The sequence below is a fragment of the Strongylocentrotus purpuratus genome, unplaced genomic scaffold (genome assembly GCF_000002235.5).
Source record: "Strongylocentrotus purpuratus isolate Spur 01 unplaced genomic scaffold, Spur_5.0 spur5_scaffold_6, whole genome shotgun sequence".
Lineage (NCBI taxonomy): Eukaryota > Metazoa > Echinodermata > Echinoidea > Camarodonta > Strongylocentrotidae > Strongylocentrotus > Strongylocentrotus purpuratus.
The window spans coordinates 3,676,405-3,702,274 of record NW_022145612.1 but is presented as its reverse complement, the minus strand read 5'-3'; the positions used below and the strand labels follow the sequence as shown (position 1 = coordinate 3,702,274).

The following is a 25,870-nucleotide window of genomic DNA, read 5'->3' as shown; positions in this document are numbered from 1 at the left end:
AATCACTCCCCGGAAAGCTACCCCTATATAGGACAATATTACCCCCTGTGGACAAATACCCCGAGGACAACCCCGAAAAGGTCCGCTTTTATTAAAACCAACTTATTATCAGGGTGGACTTTCCCCTTCAGATCGGTAATTTGTCGGGGCGGGGGAATCTTTCACGGGGGGGGGGGGGTGGAGGGGTAATTGGCGTAGGGGGTATTTTCAGGGATGGGGGGGGGGGGGGGTAATTGTCCTCGGGGATAATTGTCCAGGGGGTAATTTTCCTGATAAAATTCAATTGGCCCAGCGGTTCTAGAGGGGGTTTAGGGGAATCAGTTGCCCCCCCCCCCCCCGCCCTAAAACTTATTCAAGCCCCCCTCCAAATTTGTCGCGAGGCACTCGTAGAAAATGAGTGCAAGAACCTCAAAGTCCCCCGAAATTACTCTTTTAGAACCGCCTCGATCTGATATTCCGATCTTTTGCAATGTGTAGTCCAACCGTAGGTTAAGTTAACCCATGATTGGGTATTTTTAAATACTGCGTTCAATGTTTTGATTTAGAGTTCCAACTCCCTGCTCCCACTCCCAATTGGCAGCTACAGAAAATACCACCATAATTTTCTCAAGAGAAAACAAACTCAATCACATCTGTGTTTCTTACTCTATGGTGTTGAAAAAGCTAGTAAATAAAGGGCGCTCTTTACGATGCACGGTGACCGAGGCATTTACGACAATAAATTACTCAAAGAGTCCTATATACTGATACAATAAAGATGATAAATTCCATTAGCTGATGAGTAAAAACATTCTTTTTTGTTTTTAATTCGAAAATACTCCAGTAAACACTGATAAATATGCATATCATTTTTCGAAGTATCTTGTATAGCCCTGACTGCTTTTATTTCTTTTTCAATGCTATTGTTACTCCCAAAACCGTGAAAAGTTATCTTTGTTAAAAAGTCTGTCAAAAGAAATATCCGAGCGCAAAGTAGAACGCACACGCCAGTTCGAATCGTGTGTAGGTATTACGTTAGGTTCGTGCATGTCGCCCGAATGCGGAACTGCCTGATTTTGTAAGGAAGCCACCCCGACGGTTAATTACTACAGCTCTTTGAGAAATTCTAGCTGCCCGTGTATTAGTACTGGGCTTTTGCAGGATTACCATATCTGTAAGGATCTAAGGATTTATATACATCATGAACCCTCCTTGTGCAAGGTGTAAGAAAACGGTCTATCCGACAGAAAAGCTAGTGTGCTTGGATAAGGTAAGTGAATTGTCTGCTGTATTCACAGCAGCACGTCAGCGGCTTCACTCGTCAAAATGTTTTGCACGTACAGTAGCGCCATACACTCAAGTCATTGACATGATCACGAATGGGCGTGTTCCCTCGAACGGACATACCGAAAAGATCATTTTACGCCAAAACACAGTTGCGACTTGCATTCATGAGAAAATTCAGGCTCGGGATGTATGTCTCATGCGATAGCTAAAAAAGGCGTGCGATTCCCGCCTATAATTTGACACCAAAATGCATTCGCAAAAGCACATACCACCTGTTGCGCACCGCTAGCTAGCTACAGCCGTACACTGTAAGACTGCGATGTACGAGTGTACGAGTGTACGAGCTGAGCTGAGCTGAGCTGAGCTGAGCTGAACGACGACGATTTTTTGCTCCATTTTTCATCACGCTGCCAGTAGAACTAGAAACCAATGAACTGAAGCTTCCATTCTTTGTAATTCCTCGGTGTTTATAGAATATTGTCAGTGAAATGAATAATTGACAAAGCCGTGGTCCGGAGAAAGTTGGACTAGACATTTTCAGGAATGGTGATGATATGGAGGGGAGGGGGGTGTTGGGTGGTATTAAGCTGAGGAGGGGGAGTCCCTGTTCGTTTTGCACCTTGTAAAAGTTGTAGTACATTTTCCCGTCATTACTCACAACGAGCGGGTTAAGGATGGAGATATTAGCAACAGCATCTTCAGAAAAAATAAGTCTATCACTACAAATGCATTTAATTATCTTGTGTGTGTTTTCAAATAAACTTTAAAACCTATATATAACTTGATGTTATGTCTTCCGTGGATTACATTGATAACTTGAGAAACCTTTAAAGTTAATTCACTATACTATGTCAGTTTTTAAACGAATGTAGATAAAGAGACAAGTGAGATGGGTGAAGTGGACGGGTGAGTGTCTTTGTGTCATTTGTGTGTGAACATGTTTGAATTTGACATTGTCCCAATATTAGCTTGGAAGTTGGAGAACTGCCCTTGTACCTCCACGTAATTACCACTGATCTCTACGATTTAAGAAAAATATGGAATGGATCAGAAATAATTACCCCTGAACTGATTAAGAATGGGTATTTCTTATTATAATTCTTATCATGAAATGTTAAGAGCGAGACACAAAATTAATTTTATAAACATGATCACTCGAAAAAAGAAGGCCAAAAATCTGATCTTGTTTGCATTTATTTGGACTGTAGGCCTACACTTTTAATCCACGAAAGAAAGGTATTATTTAGGCACCAGGAAATAAACTTGAATTCTGCATACAATCATGTACATGTGGGAGATATTACATCTATGGCAAGACAAACATGATTAAAAGGGCTTATGCAAACATATGAGAGCAATGATAATCATATTTTTACGTTATCCTCATTGTTAGTAAGATTAAGTATAATAATAATATGCATTCTCGTTTGAAATATAACTACAATATAAAATCATTGGCATGGCACAGTCAGACTTGTTGAAGGGGGTTGCATACGGGGAGGGATGACACACAAAATCACTGTCACATGGTTACACTGAGGGGTAGGGTGAAAGGCTGGACGTTCCGAGTCCTGTATATTCTCGTGGATGAGTGGGGGGGGGGGGGGGGGGGGAGGTGCATGCCCCCAAGTGCTCTCTATATGCCTATGGAGATATTGATACTACTAATAAGTGAAGGATAGTAGTAACTTCAAGAAAATGAGAAATGAATAGAAATTGGAACATTAAAGTTTCAGTTGTGTTTGCTATACTTTGTTTGATTGCGAATCCTCGACCTTTAGACTTCGTACCGACGCTGCTCGGTGCATGAGGTTTCGAGTGCTTATTATTAATATACGCGTCAATAGTCTACTCACTAATCTAAGATCTAGATGTTTTTTTTCTTCATTTGGTTTATTCCTGAGTTTGCAGACACAATAAACATACCTGATCATGATTATACCATGATACCATTGCAATGTGAAGCCATTGAAATAATAAAATAATTGAAATTGTAAGTATACTCGTCCACGGTCCACCCAAATGGAACAAGAAAATAATATGGAATACAGAGCATGCAAAATATTTCCAAAAAAAAGAGCAGTGAAGAAGATAGTGAGTACTATTTTTATAATTATTTTTTTTTTTTTTTTGGGGGGGGGGGCCATCTCCAAAAAAGGTAAAATTAACGTTAAAAAAAAGGTAAAAATACACATTTTTTCCCCCTAACTTTTCCTAGCCAAATCGTTTGCCGAGTGTGCTGATAAAAGTTAGAATAGGAGCAATAGTTGGAAATTGTTTTAAAGTGTTCCCCCATTGTCCAGACCCTCTAAATATATTTCTGTAATTCGTTGTCAATTATAGTAAAAGAGGTCTGCATCATTTCTAACCCTTTTTGAAAAATGTATGACTTGACTTTTTAATACTTTTGTTCCTATTCACACCTCTTTGCGATGTTGAAGAAAGTATCTATCGCATTTGTGATTATCAATTTGTCGCGAAGAAGTCAAAAGTTCAATGTATTCAAATAATTCAATATTACTTTGCTTGATTTTAAACCACGCACGCATTTCATTTAATTTGAGGATAAAAGAAAGCCATGTGATAATCTACGATCTCCGATTCTTTCTTGATCATATACGATAAAGGTCAGTTCTATTTCAGCTGATTGGGAAAAGGCGTTATTTACTTCCAGATTGTTATGCAGGAAATTTAAAGAGAAACAATATCCGGAGATTGTCTTGCAGAGGGACTCGTATCAATCCCGGGATCTATTATATTTCTTATATTCATAATATTCCTTCGGATATGCTCTCAAGAGATTACCGCGGCGTAAGGGAGTGGGGGGGGGGGGGGGGGGGGGCATATGCCCCGCAAATCGAAAGGTGAAAAAGAGAGTAAAGAGGGGGGGGGGTGAAAGGAGTAGATAAAACGCATTATGTAACTGACTTAACCCCTTCCCACATTATTCTCGTGATCAGTGATAAAGTATTGAGTGAATATTTTTAAAGCAAGATGACAGAACGGATCACACAGATGCAGAACGCAACGCTGCCGTGTGGTGGCACCACTCGATCCAATCAACATTTTGAAAATCTATCTCTATGTTTCCTTCGAAATTAAAAGTTTAAAAGCAGAAAGGAAGAAGCATACATAAATTTAAGGAGATCACAAAAGGCTCAGATCGCACCGAACTTGATAGGCTTCTATTTTTCAATATTGACCTTCTACGCGTGGGGAGAGTTAAGGCCAGCCCGGTAAAAGAAAAAAAGGAAGGAAGGAAGGGGGGATGTGGTGCCTTCGATCCGCCTTTGGATTTGGTTATTATCATATCGCGTTGAATGAGATACCGGTGGCACTTTAGAAGGCCCTAATAATTAGGAAATGGAATAAGTAAACGGAGATCTGAAAAGATATCAGTCAAATAAGGGCCTTCCCTTTCCATGCGGCATGTCCTAACATATTTTGTTAAACATAATAATTAATTATTAATTATTGTTGTTTGCAAACAAACCGTGATAGAGGAATACATACTTTAGCTCATGCACAGGATGGTTGACATTTGTTGATAGTACTTTCATGCCTTTGAAATAAATAAAAACAAAAGAGCAAAAACAATGAAACAGTAGGCTCAGCATGTCAACGTATCAATTTGAATTTCAAAGAAGATGAATGGTGATGATGATGATAATGATGATGATGATATTGAACCACTTCAGGTAGGGGTGGATCCGTTGTGGCCTTGATGATTACCGTACAGTATTACAAGATGATGACGCGGATCCTAATAAAATGATCGGTTGAGAGCGTTCACGTGACCATGCATTTATTTTGCCTAACCGGAATTTGATAATAACCGGTCATTAGTAAAATCATGTTATAAAACATCATTTTACAAAACAAATAAAACATAATATTATAAAACAAATAATACACATCATTTTGTTCGGGCATTAGTGAAATTACCCACACGAGGTACCTTTGGAACAGTCTAGATAAAGCTCCCAAATGGTACAATAACTCGTGTATTTAATATCTTTAGCGCATTATCCGGATGACATATAAATATTGTTTTCGTCAGTATTGCTCTGTCATCCGGAAACATTATTACTGTCGATACAATATTGATTGATTATCGAAAATCAAAAGAGCGCTGGTTCCCGGTCACTGTACCCGATGAGCAAAACTGGTGTCCCTTCTGACAACAATATTATTATTATTAGATAATAATAACATTATTGTATGGATTTGTTTTTGTGACGTGTGATACAAGAATATATCACTCGAGCTATGACAATATTGGACGAGACCAGCAATATATTCTTGTATCACACTCAAACTCTCAAAGCCGTCCAATATGATATTATTATCCTTGAAACGATAGAGGGTTTATTGTCTACAACAAACAAAGGGCGTGTGTCATGAAAGGTGCGACAGGTGCAGTAACACTTTCACTTTCCGGGTTTTTTAATAGGAGGGGTACCCCCGGTGCATAAGCAGGGGGGTTTTCGCTCGCTGACTCGACTTCCGTTTTTGGTGAGCCTTTCTCTCGATAGAGTGCCGTGTGTACTACTACCGCCATCGGCAAGGGTTCGCGCTGGATTCGATTTCCCCTCCGTCTCCGCTAGCCTCCGCGACCGGGCAATTCCAAGGCTAAGAAATATCGACATTGGGCGCATGCATTGTGTAGGTATACTACTGCTATTCAGCTAGAGCGCGCTAGCTGGTTTCGCGGTGCGTCATCCTCATCCCGATCCCACTCGGGAAATACAAGAGACGAATGCTCATTTGCTGGTCACCATTTTCCGATTTTGAAGGATATTTGGACAGTCAAGATGAACAAGACTTGTGCGAGATGCCTCAGGACCGTTTATCCGGTGGAAGAGATGAAATGTTTGGATAAGGTAATGATAACATTTCTTATTTTTAATAAATCTGAATCGAACGTCTGTAGTGAAAGTGGGCGGCAGTATAATCTGTTGAATGAGCCTAACTAGCTCAGTTGGTATTACGTGCAGTTATTATTAGGCACCATTGAAAGTGCCTTTGCTTTGTGTTCGTGTATCAGCCCGGAAAGTAAACAATACAGGACTTCACACTAGAAAACTGATTGTGATTGATTACTTGTGAAGAAGATGTATTCACATGTTTTAAACTACAAACCAAAACCTGTTGTGCTTTGTAGTACTTTTGACATAGACTCAAGCTCTCTTTGCTTTGTTGCAGAATATTGCAGAGGATTTCATTGTTCTAATCTAAAAGTAAAAGACTAAATTAACTGTTTTTGTATTTATATAATTATGAATAAGGTCTACATAATTATCACATTCTTAATCTTCTTATTCAGATTATGGTTCATTACATTTTGCAACAACCTTGCGATTAAACTCGAACCTTAGACTTAGTCACACTACAGAGTACAGTTTCTTTTCAATGGCATTATTTTTAGACTAGGAGTAGGACGGAGTGGGAGTAGACCGTAGGTCTAAATGTTAGTGTATTATTTATAGGCTAGGGCTATCAAAGGTTTAATTGAAATATTGTTTATGTTAAAGTTGTTTTAGAAGCAAAAAAGAGTACCGTAGTCTAGATAATTAAAACAAATGCATGATGATTAGTTCTTACTTGGTGACTTGTATTTGATCATCATATCTTCAAAACCTGTACAGAAAGTAACCTGATAGTTCTTTACTTTCTGTTCAAATTACTGGTACTGCCTCACATTGTACAACAAAATAATTATTGCATTTCTAGCAATATTTTTTTCACCTGTTTATCTCTTTAAATTCAGAGTTGGCACAAGGGATGTTTTACCTGTGAATCATGTGGGATGACCCTGAACATGAAGAACTACAAGGGCTACGACAAGCTTCCATACTGCCATGCGTGAGTTATTTTCATTTTAATTGATAATTCAGGACCTTAAGTAGAAAGAGTTCTGGGTATCAATGTTAAAGATAAACTTGAGTTCTGGTAAAAAAAAGAAAATTAATTCTCACAGAATCAAACAAAACTTACACTGAATGTTCAAGATTACAAATAAATGACATGTGCCAAACAATTTTGGAAGAAAATGTATACTGGCTGAGTAATGAGCATAGAAAGACAAGGAAATCAAGGTAGTACAAGCCCCGACACCATGTGTGTTGTCCCATATATAGCTTTCTGTGTACAGTGCTTGTTACTTTACCAAGACTCGGTCAAATTTATTATTATTTTGATGACTCCAGAACCTGCACACCAATACTTACATGCTACATGATCAACTGTTTCTGATCCTTTCCACACCTTTTCTTTCACATGCAATCGCATTACCAGTACTGAAGTTTATCTTTAATGAAAACTTTATTGAAACAAAGATCTCTATATCAGTCTTAAATAAGTGCAGATGAGTTGCAATACATGTTTTTATGGGAATTACTGTATTCTGATGAAAACTGTTCTCTATTCCATTTTTAAACAGCCACTACCCTACAACGAAGTTTACCACTGTGGCAGATACCCCTGAAAACAGAAGACTTGCAAAGAATACAAAAACTCAGAGTCAGGTATAGTACACTGTTGGAATAGATCTACAGTGCTTGCATTTACCCATTTATATCGTATTGATATCGTATTGAGAGCCAAAAGGGTGTTAACTCATATATATATACACAGAGTTAAAACCTTTCTGCCTCTCAACAGACAATATGTTCATCATGCAGGCCCATAGCCTCCCAACCAGTAAAAAAATAGGATAGTAACGTAAATTTTTACCTTTAATTTTTTGTTTTAAGCGGCCGTTCTGACCCCCCACCCCCAAACAAAAATAATTAACATTCCCCCCTGTGTATATAATATATACGCATAAAACACTGATCTTTATGATGCCTTTAAAGATATAGTTGAGTTCTGGTCAAGCGATTGCATTGTGAAAGAAACGATGTGGAATCGACCAGAAAAGGTTGATAAATTAGCATATAAGAATTTGTGTGTATTGCAAGGTTCTGGAATCATCAAAATGATAAGAAATTTGGCCAAGTCTCTGTAAAGTTACAAATACTGTACACAGAAAGATGTGTATGGGACTACACGAACATGTGGCGTAAAAATCCTAACCCTGAGTTGTACAATGTTACATGACATATTTAGAATATGAAGGCATTTGAAGAGCCATGCTTTTCAGGGAACATGTCTTATCTGATGTTCTTCCACACTTGCAACAAGAATGATAACGCTCACAAATTATTGTTTACATCTTCCCAGAACTCAACCTTCTCTTTAACGTGACATAGCTTCTTTTCCCCTTTCAAACGAGAAAGAAAACAAGGTCAATAAAAGGGATTAAGCGACAAATAATGATTGTGATTCAATTTGATGCAAATATTTGTTTAAATAAGCACTGCTTTTTACCAGAATCTTCTTTGTAAAAACAACTTTTCAAATCTCAGCCATGCTTACTGAGTTGAGACGTTCCATTCAATTTAAAATACTCATTAACGAATACACTTCTCCTAATCTGAAAGTGATCTTACAGCACAGTGGCAGAATTGCTGGTAGAATTGCATGGCTGAGATTTGTAAAAGTCGTTTTTACAAAGAAGTTTATGGTGAAAAGCATTGCTTATTAAAAAAAAATCTTTGCATTAATTTGAATCACATGGAATGTTTGTTGCATGATCCTTTTATTAAATAACCTTGTTTTCTTTTTTGTTTGCAGGGGGAGAAGAAGCTATGTCACCGTTAAGAAATCATAAAGATCAGTTGTATTATGCGTACCGGTATATACATATGAATACAGAACACAATATTGATTATCAGAATGTCATTTTGGAGTACCTCTATAAAAAAATACCTGATCTTACTGTGCCGATACCATATTGTCTTTAGCCCATAGAGTTATTATTCTTTATTCAGTTGATCAGTTCAGTATAATGCTTTTCCTCAAAAATAGTTTCGCTATTTTTGTTAGAGTTGAGATGCTAAGAAATGGTTTCAAATGTACATTACACAAACCCTGAACCATTGCATAATGATGGAGGTTCTCTCTCTCTCTCTCTCTATCTCTATTTATTTTAATCATGCATTATCAACTAGACAACTACATAGAATAGAAAGTGAGTCAGAGATGTCAGGTCTTACTTGTAGGTGTTTGTTTCCAAATTATTATAGCACTTTCTGGCTAGATCCAGATATTCGCAGGTATAAATCTGAACTTTTACTGTAAAATGCTCGAGTACAAACACATTGTTATACATTGTTTAAATGCTTCTGGTTTGAATTTGTTTTCTTAGTGGTCTTTCCTTTCAAAATGAAGAGTGAACCTCTTACTCAAATTGCTGTGACAAAATTTGTTTTTATTTTTCCTACTAAATTTCATTTCAGTTTTATAAAATTGAAAGCATTCCGATACCTCTTTCACAGTCACACTATTCAATATAATTTTGTTCTTCTTGTAGGTTGAGTATCAGAAGCAGTTTGTACAAGATAAGGGCTGCAAGATATCAGTGGCTGATGACCCTGAGACAGTGAGAGCAAGAAGGAATACCCAGAATCAGAGTGCAGTCATGTATACAGGTCAGCTACAGCAGAGAGAACAGAGTGAACAACATCGACCAGCTCCTGAAGCTGGCACAGGTAAGCATTTACACCACTACCCCTGTCTTGTAAGTTACGATTGATTCAAATCGATTGTAACATTATATATCAAAGTACAGAAGAGATTGATTTTGTATTTAATTTTGCAATGGAATGAAGGACTTAGATTGTAGAAAGCATGGTATTGATTGCAATTTCGAAAGGTCTGTATTGCAAATGTTTTTATATATATTTTGTTAAGGTTTCTTCCCAGAAACCCTAGTGAAGAATTCCCCTGTGATTGTAAAATATATTGTACACTTGTATATAATATATATTTATGATCACATGTAGATAGATTTCTACTGGCATGCATGTAAGTGGTTGCCAAGGTACAGACAAGCCTCAACTAAGAAGTAATCTAGTATAGTGCCAGAAACTTTGCATGAAATTTGAATGCCTTGGTAAACGGGTCTACTGTATGAGTAAAGTAATGTTAAAATCTTGTTAAAATAAGTAAAATGTAGATTCCCATGAATTCTCTTACTACATGTAACTGGACGATCTGAAATGGTACAACTAATTACAGTTTAGATTTAGAATGAGAAGCATAGTGATTCATGTTGGAAGTGCATTTGATTGACAGTTTCTAGTGTTCTGTGAATGATTCATTGTTTGATTCTGCCTGGCTTACCTGCCTGCCTGCCAGGAAATAGGTCAAAATGACCCATCACTAATCTCAGTCTCGAGTAGTTGATGTGTAGAAGAGATGACATTTACCTGTATCACTTCACTGTTGGCACTGTTCAAGTATGATGGCTTATGGAAACCTTTGTGATGATGGTGTCATGAGTGAATGCACTTCAATGCTCTGTAAATAACCAGATTTACAGTATTTCTCATATTCTATTGATTATTTTGATTGATAGGGAAATGATTATCATTTAGCAAGCAGCTTTTTAGTAGCAAATGCTGGTAGTGTAGTGTATTCAGAGCCAAGGTTGTTCAAACCTAACGACTTATCACTATTTGGTATCACTGTTTGTTTACTAAGAACGAAGTGCTACCAGAAGTAATACATCTATAAGAATCATCAATGTTATTTGTATGCTTTGTGACTTATCAACCTGTACAGTCAAAGATATTTGATCGGCATTGTTCTAAATTGGCAAGGTGCTTTATGGCTACTATCCAAAACCAAGCTACATAATTATTTTAGTTGCATAACTACATGACAGTTTTCATTTTATTTTTCATTACTTACTTTTTTTCTGATTATTAGACAACTTATTTTTTCTCCAACATTCAAAAACATACTTTTTTGTCAACTTTAGTTGCTTTTTCTTTCTTGATCCTATTCTGTAAATGTCTGAGCAATTTATTGTAGATCTAATGGAAACTACTGGGAAGAAATGTGGACTGTTCAGTTACTCTATCATTTTTCTTGTTCTCGATCTCCTCCTTCTTTCTTTTGATTATCACAATTGCTAATCCTTTTGCTTTAATATTAAATGCCTTTCCAAAAAAAGGGTTCTATGATACTGCATCTAGGCATACATATTATTACATGAAATTCCACTGCTTCTGTATGTGTCAATCCTTCTCAAGAGATGGGTGTCCTGTAAGAAATGCTAAGCTGTAAATGTTTAGATCTGTCTTACTGTTCATGTTCATGTTCATGTATGCCACTATCCACCTTCTTATTAAAAACCTCTGGAAAGTGGACTTCTCAAATATATTTACCATTCCTAATCAGCAAATCTTTCAGAAAATGTTTCATAGTTGAGTAGATATTTGCCCTGCCTGGGATGTTTATCAGTTTGCAATTGTGCTCTATACACACTGTACATGTCTCTTTACTTTTACTACATATTGGGAAGTAGTTGTGTGGTGACTTAAAATGAATGAATGAAGTTGTTCACCTACATTTTCTGTTATTTTTTAAGATTTTATTTATACATCTATTCACATCATATTTGGTGTAGACATAATGTAGTATGTGTAGAATGTTCTGTAAACAATTTGCATGTTTTGTTGTATGCATACATGTAATACAACATAGTGTATTTGTTCATTTTTCTGTATGTTACAGTTTAAACTATTTTCACACCATATCTTTTAGCCACTCCTCCCCCGTTCCTTTCTCTTCATCATACTAACCCATTTTGCACTGTTCTTTATCATTATACTGTCACCAATGCCATTTCTAATCATATGGATACTATATGCATGGGTAAGTGGAATTCTTCATCTACACTGTGAATGAAAGTGACAACATAAATGTAGTTGACCTTAAAAGGCTAGAAATCAAAACACATATGAACATTGTGGTAACATGACTACAAAAATGTGTAGTGATTTCTAGTGAACATCGAAAGTAGATGTAATTAGGCTTGCTGATTAATATTCTGAACAAGATGTTGTTAGAAATTGCTATAAGTAATAATATGGATGAAACAGAAGGATAGTGATAGCATACATGTACATGTAGTTGGTTGTCCTTAAAATGCTTGAAATCAAAACACATTTCCATTTTATTATGATCATTGAAAAATAATTCCATGTTGCGTTAATATCATGAATGATTAAGAATACATGTACATGTGTGTAAGCAAGAAGATTATAGATGCAAACTGTAAGCTGAACATATACAGACATGTAGGTTGTACATGTATTGCCCTTACTAATTAATTGTTATACTTAAAAAGAAGTTAATTAAGGCTTGCTCTAAGCAATGTGGCTGAAGCAGTTGGCACTAATTTGGACATTGATAATGTGGCAAAGTCATCACCGTTTCTTAATCAGCACTTGTATGTTATGACCACCTGTTTTCATCAATTACAGCAGGTCAAAGTAGCGCTGTCGATATGACAGCTCAAAGGATTAATATGTCAGGCTCATAGTAATTCCAATGACAAGTCTGTATACATACAGCCTCTTCATGCTCAATGCAGATAGCAAATTTTGATCATGGCACATTGCATTTGATCTAATAGAATCTTTTAGTTCATAAAGACATTTTGCCGCAATGAGATGCCAACAAATAGTACACGAATGGGGGGAAAAAGGGTTTTAGAATACCGGTATCCAATTTCATGTAGGCTTTAGTAAAATTATATGAAAAATAAGGTATTTAACTGCACAGTGTATTTTGAAGAAGAAAAAAGGCTAATGTTAAGTATTATTGGAATTGGAAATAGTTGCATGGAGGGTATAAATATTTGTAACAGTGAAATGATACAGTACGATGTAGCATTTTGTACACATACACGTGTATTTAACTCTAGTAACATCCTATTCATTTGCATGCTTGCATGACGACAGTCCATCTTGCTTCATCATGCTGCCTCTCATATGCTCTCACTCCACCTGCCTGTGCTCTAACATCTCATCGCGGGTATGGAACCCTCAACCTTGGTATATCATCAACCCTTGATTGTGACCACCTTTCCTTTCACCCCCTTGGGACCCTCATGCTGTATTTGTACGATGGGTGTGGCAACGGAAATAGTTCGCAAGGGGAACATTCATGTGAGGCAAAATGACATTGAAAGTGTGCCTGATCCCGCCCAGTTGCCTGTCACCCACCATTATCAACCACCAACATCGCCTGATGATTATGATCCTGTTCATCAATTTGAATCAGGTATTACAGAATCAAGATATTTTTTATTAATATCGATCCAGATCAGCTGGTAGCTAATGGTTTCTTTTTTTGGAATTAGTTGTATCAGAAGAGATATAAAACAAATATACCAAGCATTTATTTCGAAAGTACAGTGGAAATTTCGCTCCTCAGAAAAAATAGTAACTTTTGCCAGTCCCTTCGCAGATACATAATTTCCACTACCCGGTACCGGTATACTTTCTCACAGCTTGGCAGTTGGCATACTTCTATCCTATCAGGAATTCGGCAGATAAAAAACATTGTATAAAATAAATGCAATGGACTTCATCACTAAAACTTCTAAAACCATTTAACCCCTACTCTTACATTATTATGTCATTCAAAACCCTGAAAATTTTGAATATAAGTTATTAGAGAAACAGCTTAAAAAATACAAACAAATAAAAACCAATATTAGAGAAACAGCTTAAAAAATACAAACAAATAAAAACAACAGCGTACGCACACACTCTCACACATACCCACACATATGGTGTTACATTTTTACAAAGGGGAATTCACAAAGTATTTTAATGATGACATACCGTACTCTAGATAACGATGTTTAATTGGAGCCAGGAGGGCATTAACATCGTAAAACATCCTTCTGGCTCCCAACAGACATTATAACCATAACAATTATAAGTATTCACCCATACAATGACCGGTATGCAGAATTCCATGCATGGCACGTGCATACATGTACAGTATGTACAGTGTATAATTATGTACAGTGTACACATAGGCAATATAATTTAATGAATGCTGCCTGTTTACTTGTTTATCCCGGAGGTCCATCATAACTAGTTTATGAATGAATTTCCCTTCTTCACAACGCCTGTTCCCAATATACAGTGTATGACTCACACAGTGACAGTACTATCAGACAAGGTCAAAGTTTCCTTCCCTCAGGTGGGAGTGGGGAGGGGCACTTGCCTTGTACCATTCCAATGGGTCTACAATGTACCTTCTGTTGAGTCTTTATTTCTTGTCTCACTTATATATCTGGACATTCTATGTCTATTCATATGCAAACCTACTTTGACATACTTTTATCATATTTCTCTGCTTTTCATAATATATACTGCATCGTGTTCTGCTTTACTTTGATAATTCAACTGCTAAAATCATTAACAATGTCTGAACTGTCTAGAAAAAAGTCGATAATGTATGGATTGATCAGATCTGTCAGTACTCTGCAATCACTGTCTTTATTTTCTTGATCACTTAATGTTTAATATTTGTTGCTTTTACATGTTTCTATCTATTTTCTATCTATTTACTAAATTGCACATTCATGCAGTCACAGGATTTAGCTTCACACGTAAGTTTGGAATGAGAACATTTTTAAGCTTCAAATATTAAGTAATACCCCCTTTCTGCCTCTGTACCCATCCCCCTTTTCTTTGCTATTTACTTTTGTATTTGTTGAATGTTCATCTACATTTGTACTTTTGTTTTTAGTGTTTGTCTCCATGTCATACCTTCTATTGTAAATGTTAATTCTTATGTACATTAGATCTTGTACTTTATATTGTCATGAAGTATTACTCTCTTTGTAAACTGGTTTGGCAATAATTTTGTATTGGGTTTTAAATATTTACCCCTTGGTTGAAAAAAGTGGACACTACCCATCAAACGTTCTAATATATATTTTCAAAAGAACCCCTTCTATATTCATGAGTGATTCCCATTCTTAATCATGTTTATGACTTATGCATGTAGTGTAGATATTAGAGTCTATGATTTATTTAAAGTAAATAGAAAGGTTAAATGCAAGTAAATGGTCATTTTATGGCACCACACTTAGCAGTAGCTGATAGGTCAGGGTTTAATGCCTTTAATTACAGGAACAATCAATCTTTTCCAGTGTGTGTAACATTTATGGAGGGAGAAGGAGGGTTGATACTTGTTCCTGAAAGAAAAAAAAATGCTTTTAACAAATATTCAACTTCCCACCCTGTTCCTTTGATTTTTAAACTCAATGTTATACAAACAGTATTAAAATCTTTGTGATGTAACATTTTATCTTAATCTGCAAATTTGGTGCTATATTAATGGGGCAACAAAAAAGGAAAGAATAAATCTACATTGCATGCTTACTACATATACCAAATATGTAAATTACTTAAATATTTATGCCTCAACCATTCAATATCTGACTGGGCTGGGTGGGGTTTGTTTAGGCCTGTCAGAGAGATAAGTCATCGGAAGCTTTATATTTACTTTGCACATTGCAAAGAGGTTGTACATACACTAAGTATCACTTTGACTATTCAGAAGATGTATGTGTATACAAAGGACACCATACACCTACATGTACATATCTATGTACTGTCTGTTTCATCCACAGATTGGTGTGGTATTTAGAACACTATGTGGGCTAGAATGAGTGATTGGGGAGAAAATAAGGTTATTATATGAGTTGGCCATTGTTTCTCATCTAGTTTGATAAAAAGCATATCAGGTCTAAAGCTCCACTATGCATAGCATTCTTCCATGCAAATGATGGGTCTACGACTCTACATACATGTACATTTTTGGGGTACATGGGTTTTATGGCAGTTCTGCAGTCATTCTCGACTTGTTTAGGAAACCTCACCCATTAATAGCTAATAGGCCTGATATATGATTGCGTAAATGTGTAGCTTGATTAACTTGTAAATGCCCACAGATATGAAATATCTGAAATCTAATCAGGTTTACTGTTGACACAAGTGTCTACTGTTTAGAGACATGTAGATGTATTGGGACAACTGATTTAAATTTAGATAAAGAAGTGAATGCGCCTTGAGCATTTGATTAGAATGGATAATGGTGCGATATAAATCTCAGGTAATATTATTATTATTACTTTAGGCATGCACATTGCTTCGTAATGTACAGTAAATACTTTTTCTTTAATTGTGCAATTGAAAATCTTATTTACACAAAAAAGTATCACCTTTTCTCTGCCAGTGCCATGTGCTCACTCAGCATTTCAAAAGAATCTTATCCCATTTTACAGCAATTTTCTGGTACTGTATCTATACTTGATGGAATTACATTGAATTGTTTTGATAATTTGGAAATATATGATATCTGACATCTTTTATCTCCTCCCACTGATACTGTATTCAACTTGTCAGAGTCATGTTTGAAATCAAGTAACTTCCTTGTGTTGTTTTTGTCATGGAGCACCCCAATGTCATGGCCTCAAGCGGTTATCATCAGCCCACAGAAATTCTACTCCTTATTTTCAGCCATATTTACAAATGGGCGTGTACCTGTGCCTGTAACCTTTTTTCTCCCTTATCCATGTACTGCAAAATGACAGTGCGTACAACTATAAGTTGGCAAGTGAAAACTTTGTGATTGCAAAATATATAATTAACAATATGATATTTATGAATTTAGGGAATGGGTAATTAGGTAATCTGAGATGTATCTATTTATTACTACCGGGTAGTCAGATATTTTGCACATGGATAATAAAGAGAAATGGGATTAGGCTGGGTTCCACCTTTTTTTTTGCCCTTTACGCAGAACAAAAACCAAGATGGCTACTTACCATTCTCTGTTTAAAAACTTTAAACTTTGTTTTCTGATAACTAGAAACATATTTATTATTTGATTTGTTCTTTTATTATTCTATGAATCAGATTCCAATAATACCGGTACACAACAAATATTGATTCATTTTAAAGTATGATATCAAGAGCCGGAATTGTTTGTTTTTCATTCTTACCAGTTCCTTGTAAAACAAGGAAGAAAGACACTTGGCAATCAATTGTGACAATGTACATGTAGTATGATTTATGTTAAGGATACCAGGTAATAGATTGTGAGAGGAAAGGATCTTATATCGCATGCCTCCATCAGAATAACCATGATTGATGTGTGTATTATAGGGAGGGAGATAGGCTCATTTGTTCCATTTTAGCTTGTCCTGAGTTTCAGAGGGGAAAGAAAGTGGGCACCACTCAGTGTGCATGCATGTTTTGTACCCTATTTGTTTGGTTTAATAAAAAAAAATGATTTGATACATGTAGTTTCTCCTATGGTTTATGCCTACACATGTATGTGTATGAAAAATGAAACTATATGCTGCGTTCTATTGTACATAATCATAGCAACAAATAGCCTCTTACAAAAAGAGGAACTTACTTCATATAAATAGGCTATGGACATAGGGAAATTCCCTTCAAATGCTTGTATCAGAGTATTTGGATAGCCAATATTTGTGTTCATCTATTATCCTGTTCAAAGTGCTACTCTGTTTAATGAATCTAAACTTTAAATCTAAACTAATAAAATTATTTATATGATTCATCCCTTGTGACAATGTAGGCCTATAAATAAATAAAGTACATGTATACTCCCCCATTAGATTTTTTGGAGTGAATTCCATTATCATGATGGATGAGTTTATTCAATAACCCATTGCCAACGTGAACTAGTGGTCTGTGTATGAAGCCTGTGGTAAATGAAAGAATTCATGTATTAAAAGATCTTTTCTTATTTGTATGCAGCAAAAAATAATGAAAATGGGAGCAGTGAGCAATACATGTATTCATGTAGTTCTCAAAAGCTTCGAAAGTGCTCTGGTAAATGGAAAAATGAGATCTGTTTTTTTTTTTAAAGAGCACTTACACAATACCAAATCCTAAAAGAGCTTTAGTGTCAAGCCAACCAACCCTTCTAGCAGCACCTCCATGAGTCTTGTAAATTCTTCATTTTTGGAAGTTTTCTAAATACTTCACTCGATATCACACACTTTATTAATTGTCTTCTATGAAATTTATTCAAATGCTACATCTACATGTATGTGTATACTAAAAACAAAGGGATCCTAAATGGTGCCATTCTTCTTTACTTTTAAATGGTATCTTGTCTTAAGATATTTAGATTTTCATTTTTTAAAAAACTATTCTGGTGAAAGAAAAGATGATTTATATTCCACTGATTAAAATTGAACATTTGCATTATGAGTAACTGTAATGTTAAATAATGTCTATTATGAAATATTTTCATGATGATTTCAGGTTAAACAAAAACAAAAACCATGGTGTAAATTATATGGTGGAAAGACATTACAATAACTAACTAGATCATATACATTCCAAAGGATTCACCTGCCATTAATTTTCCTCTTTTTATGATTTGAAATTTAAAGATAATTTTACAACCCACATTTCGAACACACAAAACAAAAGTGTGTCCAAAATCGTTTGTATGCCAATGGAAGTTTTACATGTGAAAAGAGATTAATACTTCCTTAATGATAAAATTATTAAAAATCCACATCAAACCCCACAAGTTTTGGAATGACAATGAACAATAACTGAATGAATTGTGAATTTCTTGATGGAGTTTGCAAAGATGAGATGCTACATGATGGGGGTACTGTACTGGTAGAACCTACTACTGCTGTGACCCAGGGCTCAGTGCCCTCATACCCAACCCTTTATTTAGCTGAAAGCACTGCTGAATGATTGGCTACCTAATACATGCACCTATTGTTACACCACCCACAGAATATATCTTGTTTCAGCACACAACTACTACAACAAAATATTGTGAGAACCCCTTAAACACAATTGACCAGCCTGGATGCAAATATTATGTTTGTGTGAGGGAAAGTGTTTGGGAGTAGCTAAACTAGCAATAAGAGGAATAGAAAGAGAGAGAGTGTTCCTATGTTTTATTAAAAGGAATATTGGGAATATTGATTGACACATCTAAACATTCGGTGGAAAGACATGTTGCACTAAACCAGCTCTACATTCTGTACATATAGAGAAATGTGGTATATAGGGCTTACATCTACATGTAGTACATTCTACAACAACAACATCATCATTGGTGCAAATTAAAGTCTGTTTATTGAATTTACTTGGAAGGAGAAACGCATTTGGCTTGAAAACATGTTGAATAATTGGATATACATGCAAAAAGGGAGCTAAAAAGAGAGCTAAACAAGATTACAGACAGTAAGAAAACATCAACATGTCTGACAGCTGATGGGGGGGGGGGGGGGCACGGTAGAATGCTAGAGAGAGAGAGAGAGAGAAGATCGATACAATTTAACCTTGAACTACATTCAGAGGAGTAGCAAGTAGGTAGTAATCTGAGTTGTGATAATACATGGTTGAGTAGATTGCTATGTGTAATTAAGTTTGAATGGATTGAAATGTTAACATAGTACAAAAATGAAATGATGACAATCATTGTGATACAGTCTTTTTTATGTTGACATACAACAAAGTTCTTACACGTACATGTACCCATAGAGATGTCTTCCATGCTAACAAATGAATAAGGTATTCACCATTCCGATAATATACTTTTACAAAATGTACGTAATACATATTATGAATACTATTATGTCTAAGATTTCTTGACCATACTGCAGTAATATCCTAGATACCTGATTTTCCTTTTCAATTGTTATTTTGTTGAGTCAAAAATCCTTTGGAGAGACTGTTTAGGGATAGAAAGCAAGTGAATTGTTTAAAATACACCATACTGTTTACATGAAGCTTGTTTAGGCTGAATCTGAATGGTTAAGAACAGTTATTTTATAATTTTTCAATGCAAAACTGTGATCGACTTTGCAACCATTTGGCCTAAAGAGTTTTATAGATACCCCTCTCCTATGGATTGTAAATAGTAAAATATTTAATCAAATAAATCAATTTGAGGTGTGTTTGTAATTAATTTCATATGTATGACTCAAATTCACTGGCAGATCGTTCTGTCATGACATCTCTTTAATCACCTCGTAATAAGAGGGCATCTGCTTGAAAGGCAGTGCACATGTGTGTATCAGTGTTCAATTAAATTTCAGTGGAAACTTGTGTTTATGAATCTTTAGGAGGGCACAGGTCTATGAACTAATCCTCTGTTAGTGTTGATCATTAGAATGATGTTGGCCTACCTGCACTTTTCAAATAAGAGCCTGTAGGATTTCCCCTCCTAATAAATCACTTGTTACCCTGCCCTGAAATTAAATTTTGATAAGGAATTTATTAGGATGAGGTCATCATTTGATGTCAGTAACAGGCTATTGGATACAGCACTATGATAATACACTGTAGTGTATTCGGAAGTTTCAGCGTTATGATGCGTCAGTGTTCTTTTGATTACCGTACTATTTTCTAAGCAATTATGCAAAAACAGAGAGAAACAAATTGATATAAACTGTACCCTACATTTTTAGGACTACTTTGAACAAAAAAAGTAAAGTCTGACCTGTTTTGTCAATGGTATTACAATGAACATTAATCACCATTTTATAGTGCAATTTCATATTGATTTATTTATAAATTAAGGTGTACAGTATATGTGTAACAGTAAATGTATTTGTTACATGTACTGTAATCTGTCAGTCTGGGCAAGTCTTATGATGCTTTTTGTACCAATACTGTTGTTTTCATCATAAACATTAGGCCTATATTTTGTCCCAAATTTTGTTATATTTTATTTTATGGATTATATCCTATGCAACATGATTTTTATTGCAAATAAAAGGCCTAACATGATACAGAATGTTCTAAATTTGAAGCCAGATCATCAAACCAGGGTAGCATTATTAATTCTTTGTGCATACCCTAGATTTATGCAATAAATCATAAACTCCTCGCTCGCTCGCTAGGTTATTTCAACCTTTCACAATATTTACACAGTGTCAACCTTGATTGGTGTGGTAGCTGTGTGCTTTGAACCAGAAAGGATATAATCTAGATACGCATTCCAATCATCTCTAAAATCAATAGCAATCTACCTGTGGTTCAGTATACATGAAGTATCAAAGTACCCATGTAAATCCTCAGACCAACAGTTATGAGCTAATCCTGGAAATATATAGACTTAAAACTTTGTTTCAATCCTATGATGAGGTAAATGTTTCTCCTTGCACTTTGAGTTATGGTACATCATGTACATGTATTTGTTATCAAACATGCCCAACCCAAATCAATTTCTTTGTCTATTCCTACAATATTTCTGCAAGGCTCTGCAAATTCTATGGTATTTCCCCCTCTTTGTTTTAGTTTATCCCATTGTATATCCTGTTTGTAATTAGTAATGTTTTCCCCCTTTTCAGTCATTATTTTATGATGATGATGATCTTATAATGCCGTGCATACTATATGTACATGTATAGAAGTGTCTTTGCTCATTATGAAAACACCATCATTATGATAGAGTTCACATTACTGCCATGTAATGTGTAATAATTCAAAGTTATTGATTTGTCTATTATGGAGTACAAAGGTATGATAGTATTCAAACAATTTTTTTGTGAGCAATGAAATGCAATATTGTTTTTTGTCATTTACCAAGTGGCCTATGCCTGTATAATACATGTTTATTATGCCAAACTTTAGTGCACTCAGATGCAAATGCTTTATATAATTTGTAGAATTATGCTGGTATGTGTATTTACGAGCAACAAAGATCATCCATAAACTCTATAATTTTTACTGCATATTATTTATAGGCCTATAGACTCTACATGTACATGTAACAGCAACAGCATTATAACTTGTATGTAATTACAACAGATTTAATGCCTCTCTAATTTTCGACAGATGGTACATGTACATCCGTACACCAATATAAATGTAAAGAATAATTTGCGTAGATATTAGATACATGTACATGTACAAAAATACTGATTGGCTTTATGGATTCCATTGTATCATTCAGGGATATTTTTAATGCATAGCAAAGTCCTTTCATGATTCCTTGCATACTTCATGATGCATGCTATTCATTTCTATTTCTTTCTGCTAGAATTCTGAGATGTATTGAATGCATTGAGAAATGGCATGCAACAGTATGCCCTGTTGTGTAAACAGCTCCAGACATTTTAACTTTGACATTACAATTTTTGCCTGCTCTGACTTTTCTCTTTGCCCCCAAGGATTAACGCAGAGGTCATATCAGACCAGATTGGAATGGAGTAAGATGATGATGAAGTAGATTAGAAATGTAGTAATTAGAATGACCCTGTCCTCATCTTTGTGGCTTGCAGGTTTCTAACCATCACCCCAGCAGCTCACAGAAATATATGGAATTGTTTGCATTTTTGATATCCTTTACCTACCATAATCATGTAGCCCCTAGAATTTGGATTGAAATTTAAGTTGTGCTCTGTGATAGTTTATGATATGTGGCTTTAATTGCAAGCTCCTGTAATGCTTGATTATGCTTGATTTAACATTCGTTAGGTGATTCTAGTTTATGTTTAGACAGAGATTGTGATAATTAGCATCCCTATAAATGGTGGTGGTATTTTTGTTCTTGTGTACATGAAGATGTGAACAAAAATGGAGTAGCAATATGAATGCTACATTGGGAAAAGAAACCTACATGTACGGGTATATAAAATAGACAGGTTTCTACTACTACACTTGACTCTGAAGTGGATCATATTTTATTACTTTGATAACAGAGCTTTGGTTACTAAAATTGTGGAGGAAATAAACATCTTGTGTACTCATGCTCAACTGTTGGTGCTGCATCTGAGACTAAATATGATTACAGAAAATAAACTTGATTCTAAAAAAATAGGTAATAACTTATTACCTATTTTTAAGTTTCAAAAAATCAGTATTGAAATAGTATGTATACATGTAGGCGTACATGTACATACATAAGAGCTTTTCTGTTCTATGTTCAGGGTAATATCAAAAGTTCATCTGACACCACCTCATCCACCTACATACCATACATGTATGTATTTAATGTATCAGTGGTCTGCAAATGTGTCTTTGTTATGCATAGCCACCATGTATCTAGTCTTTTATTTCCTATTGACTCAGTACAGTAATGACCCAGCATGAACAGTCTAAGCGATTGCAGTGTCTAGTTAAATACAGGGAAATCAATTGAGTTTATGTATGCATGCTAATGATATGATTGTCATTAAGTAAATTATGTGATGTGGTAAGCAATGGTACTGTGAGAAGACCACCATTATTTGAAGCTGATCTGTGCTGCTTTATTGATGATGCTTTACTGCCATTGTACATAAATGTTCTGATTGATGAAGTTTTGTAATGTACATTATATATGATATGGGTGATTGAACATTTGTGATGAAAACATATTGGAAAAAACATCAACGTCATAAGATAAGCACATATCTTGTACTTTTACATGTATTTTTAATTTGTGATTTGTATTAACTTGATTTGTAAAATGTTTAGAAGAAAACAAGTAGTACAGTCTACAGGTTTGTGCCTTCATTGTAAAGGAAAGGTTGTCATTGGGAAAAATAAGATTTTCTTAGAGGGAGTCCTTTTTACTTTTTTCTCTTTTTCCAAAGCATGGGCTTGGGGGTTATGAAAGCTCCCATTCAAAGTAGCTGTGAGTATTAGTTTGTAATTTCTCAAACTTTGTCTGCAAAGTCCCCAAGCTGATGTCTCTTTTTGTTTTCCTTTGTTTTGTATTTTGTTTTTTTCCTGTTTTTGACTACCTTTAAAATAAATTTGATCAGAATTCCTCTCTCCCCTTTTTAAAAGATTGAGTGATGCCCTGGGTTTTCATTGACAGGCCCACTGTAGGTAGTGACTAAAGACCAGATCTAGGATGTCTGTTATACATGTGCATAATTTGTAAGGAACATTGACCTATCCGTCATAGGTATGGCATTGACTCTGATGGGTTCACCTGTCTAGAATATCTTTGATCTCTACCACTAGGCACTAGTAGTATCAGCCTGCATGTATGCAGATCCAATTCATAATGCCTGGCCTGGCATGGCCGGCTCACTCATGAATGTACATTAGGCTATGTGATCTGTCATCGGTAGCAAGCTGCTTACTGCTGAGCTAGAATATACGCCAGTTAGTCAGGGATAGGAACATCAAACTTCATCCAACACGCCACTATAATGAAGATAAAGTTAATTCTCTATCCTACCTTGCCTAATGCAGGCAGCGGATGACCTACTAGTTTAGGCTTTTTAAATGTCATAGACAATTTGAGACACCCATCTTGTTTCATCATTGCAAAAACATTTTGTATCAAGGAGCAGACAACAAGAAAGGAAGATTTCAGATCTTTATATTTATAAACTATGGATTTGAAAATATATTTTGCCAAAAGTCTCTTTATATCATTCGTTTTGCTGCAGTGCTTGTAATTTTCCAATAAATTGATTAACTTTAAAGATGAATTCAGAATACACAGAGATAAAGTATCCTCAGTTAAATGAGATATATTTTGACTTTGCTCGAATAAAAAGCATCGGATAAAAAGACATTATCCCAGCAATCTAAATCCCCAACTTTCCCAGACATCATCATGGGAAATCACTCATGGGGATATAACGGGTGGAAGATATAATATTTTATCAGTGTGTATGGGATGAATGCTGCATCTACCAATAAAGTGGCTACATTGCATCCCCAAACGCTTGCATCCCCCGCCTTGGCAATGTCGGGAATTTGTGGAATGAAACTCGGGAGAGACTGGCTTGATTACAAGGGATATACCTCCCCTATCCCTGTGCATCCTTCTCTCTATGGAGTGTACAATCACACATTCACTCTTTTATGTAGGAGATGATGTAGCCCAATGACAAAGACTCTAGCATGTAATCTGTGAACATAGCAACATTACCCACACCTCTCTACAGTCAAGATTAATACAAGAGTTTTTATTAGTAATTAACTTAATCATATACATGTAGTGTTGAGGCATAGTTTTGATTGCTTTTTTATTTATTTCACAATTTGTGATTATAATCCTACTTTATTCTGAAATTCACATTATTTTATTTGATTAAAGACCAATGCAATGGTGAATTATGGTGCAGTTTATGAGAAGAGGTGGATTTAATAGCTACTGATTTATTGTGCTTCTGTTCATATAAGCCAATGTTAATGTATGAGAAACTGAGAGCTACACGTAGTACACGTAGTACTTGAATGTGTAGGTTCTATCACTTACATTTTTATGATATTAAGACTGACAATTCAGGGCTAATGTTTAGAACTCCTTAGAATATAAATCACTGTGCAATACAAACAAATACTGGTATGTATAAAGTTCATGGAATTTATGTATAGAAATTATGAACAGGATGTTCTAGAAAATGTTAGTTACTTTGAGAAATAGAAGTTTCACTGTAATATAGTGATAATTTCCCTTAGATTGGATTTTTCATCCAACATTCTTTAGGAAGTTTTGTTAATGAAGTTATTTTTCCTGTGGACTTTCTTTGGACTTTGGCAAAAAAAAGAGAATTTCCCAGAGATTTAAAAAAAATATGTTTGTGTATTTCCTTTTTCAGAAACATTTTATTTTTAGGTTACCAGAGCTAATGTATATATATATATATATATATATATATATATATATATATGTATGTAAGTTGCTCTATGCTTCTATAAGTGTATGTTTATGGCAC

The 25,870-nt window shown here is 35.3% G+C and overlaps 1 protein-coding gene across 7 annotated transcripts in view; it reads left to right on the top strand.

Moving 5' to 3' along the window:
- The first annotated feature begins 963 nt into the window (after positions 1-963).
- Positions 964-25,870, top strand: part of LOC592472 (LIM and SH3 domain protein Lasp) — a 32,443-nt gene continuing 7,536 nt past the window's right edge. Inside the window, exons 1-7 of one of the 7 annotated variants that reach the window (XM_011682125.2) lie at positions 964-1,249; positions 7,037-7,131; positions 7,709-7,793; positions 9,683-9,860; positions 13,312-13,446; positions 14,771-14,791; positions 22,376-22,414. In XM_011682125.2, the coding sequence (XP_011680427.2) occupies positions 1,181-1,249; positions 7,037-7,131; positions 7,709-7,793; positions 9,683-9,860; positions 13,312-13,446; positions 14,771-14,791; positions 22,376-22,414 (622 nt within the window). In that variant the 5' untranslated portion in view covers positions 964-1,180. Of the gene's footprint in view, positions 1,250-5,557; positions 6,150-7,036; positions 7,132-7,708; positions 7,794-9,682; positions 9,861-13,311; positions 13,447-14,770; positions 14,792-22,375; positions 22,415-25,870 lie in introns of those variants that run through there. The other 6 variants (XM_011682124.2, XM_011682126.2, XM_011682128.2 and 3 more) reach the window with 6 other exon arrangements.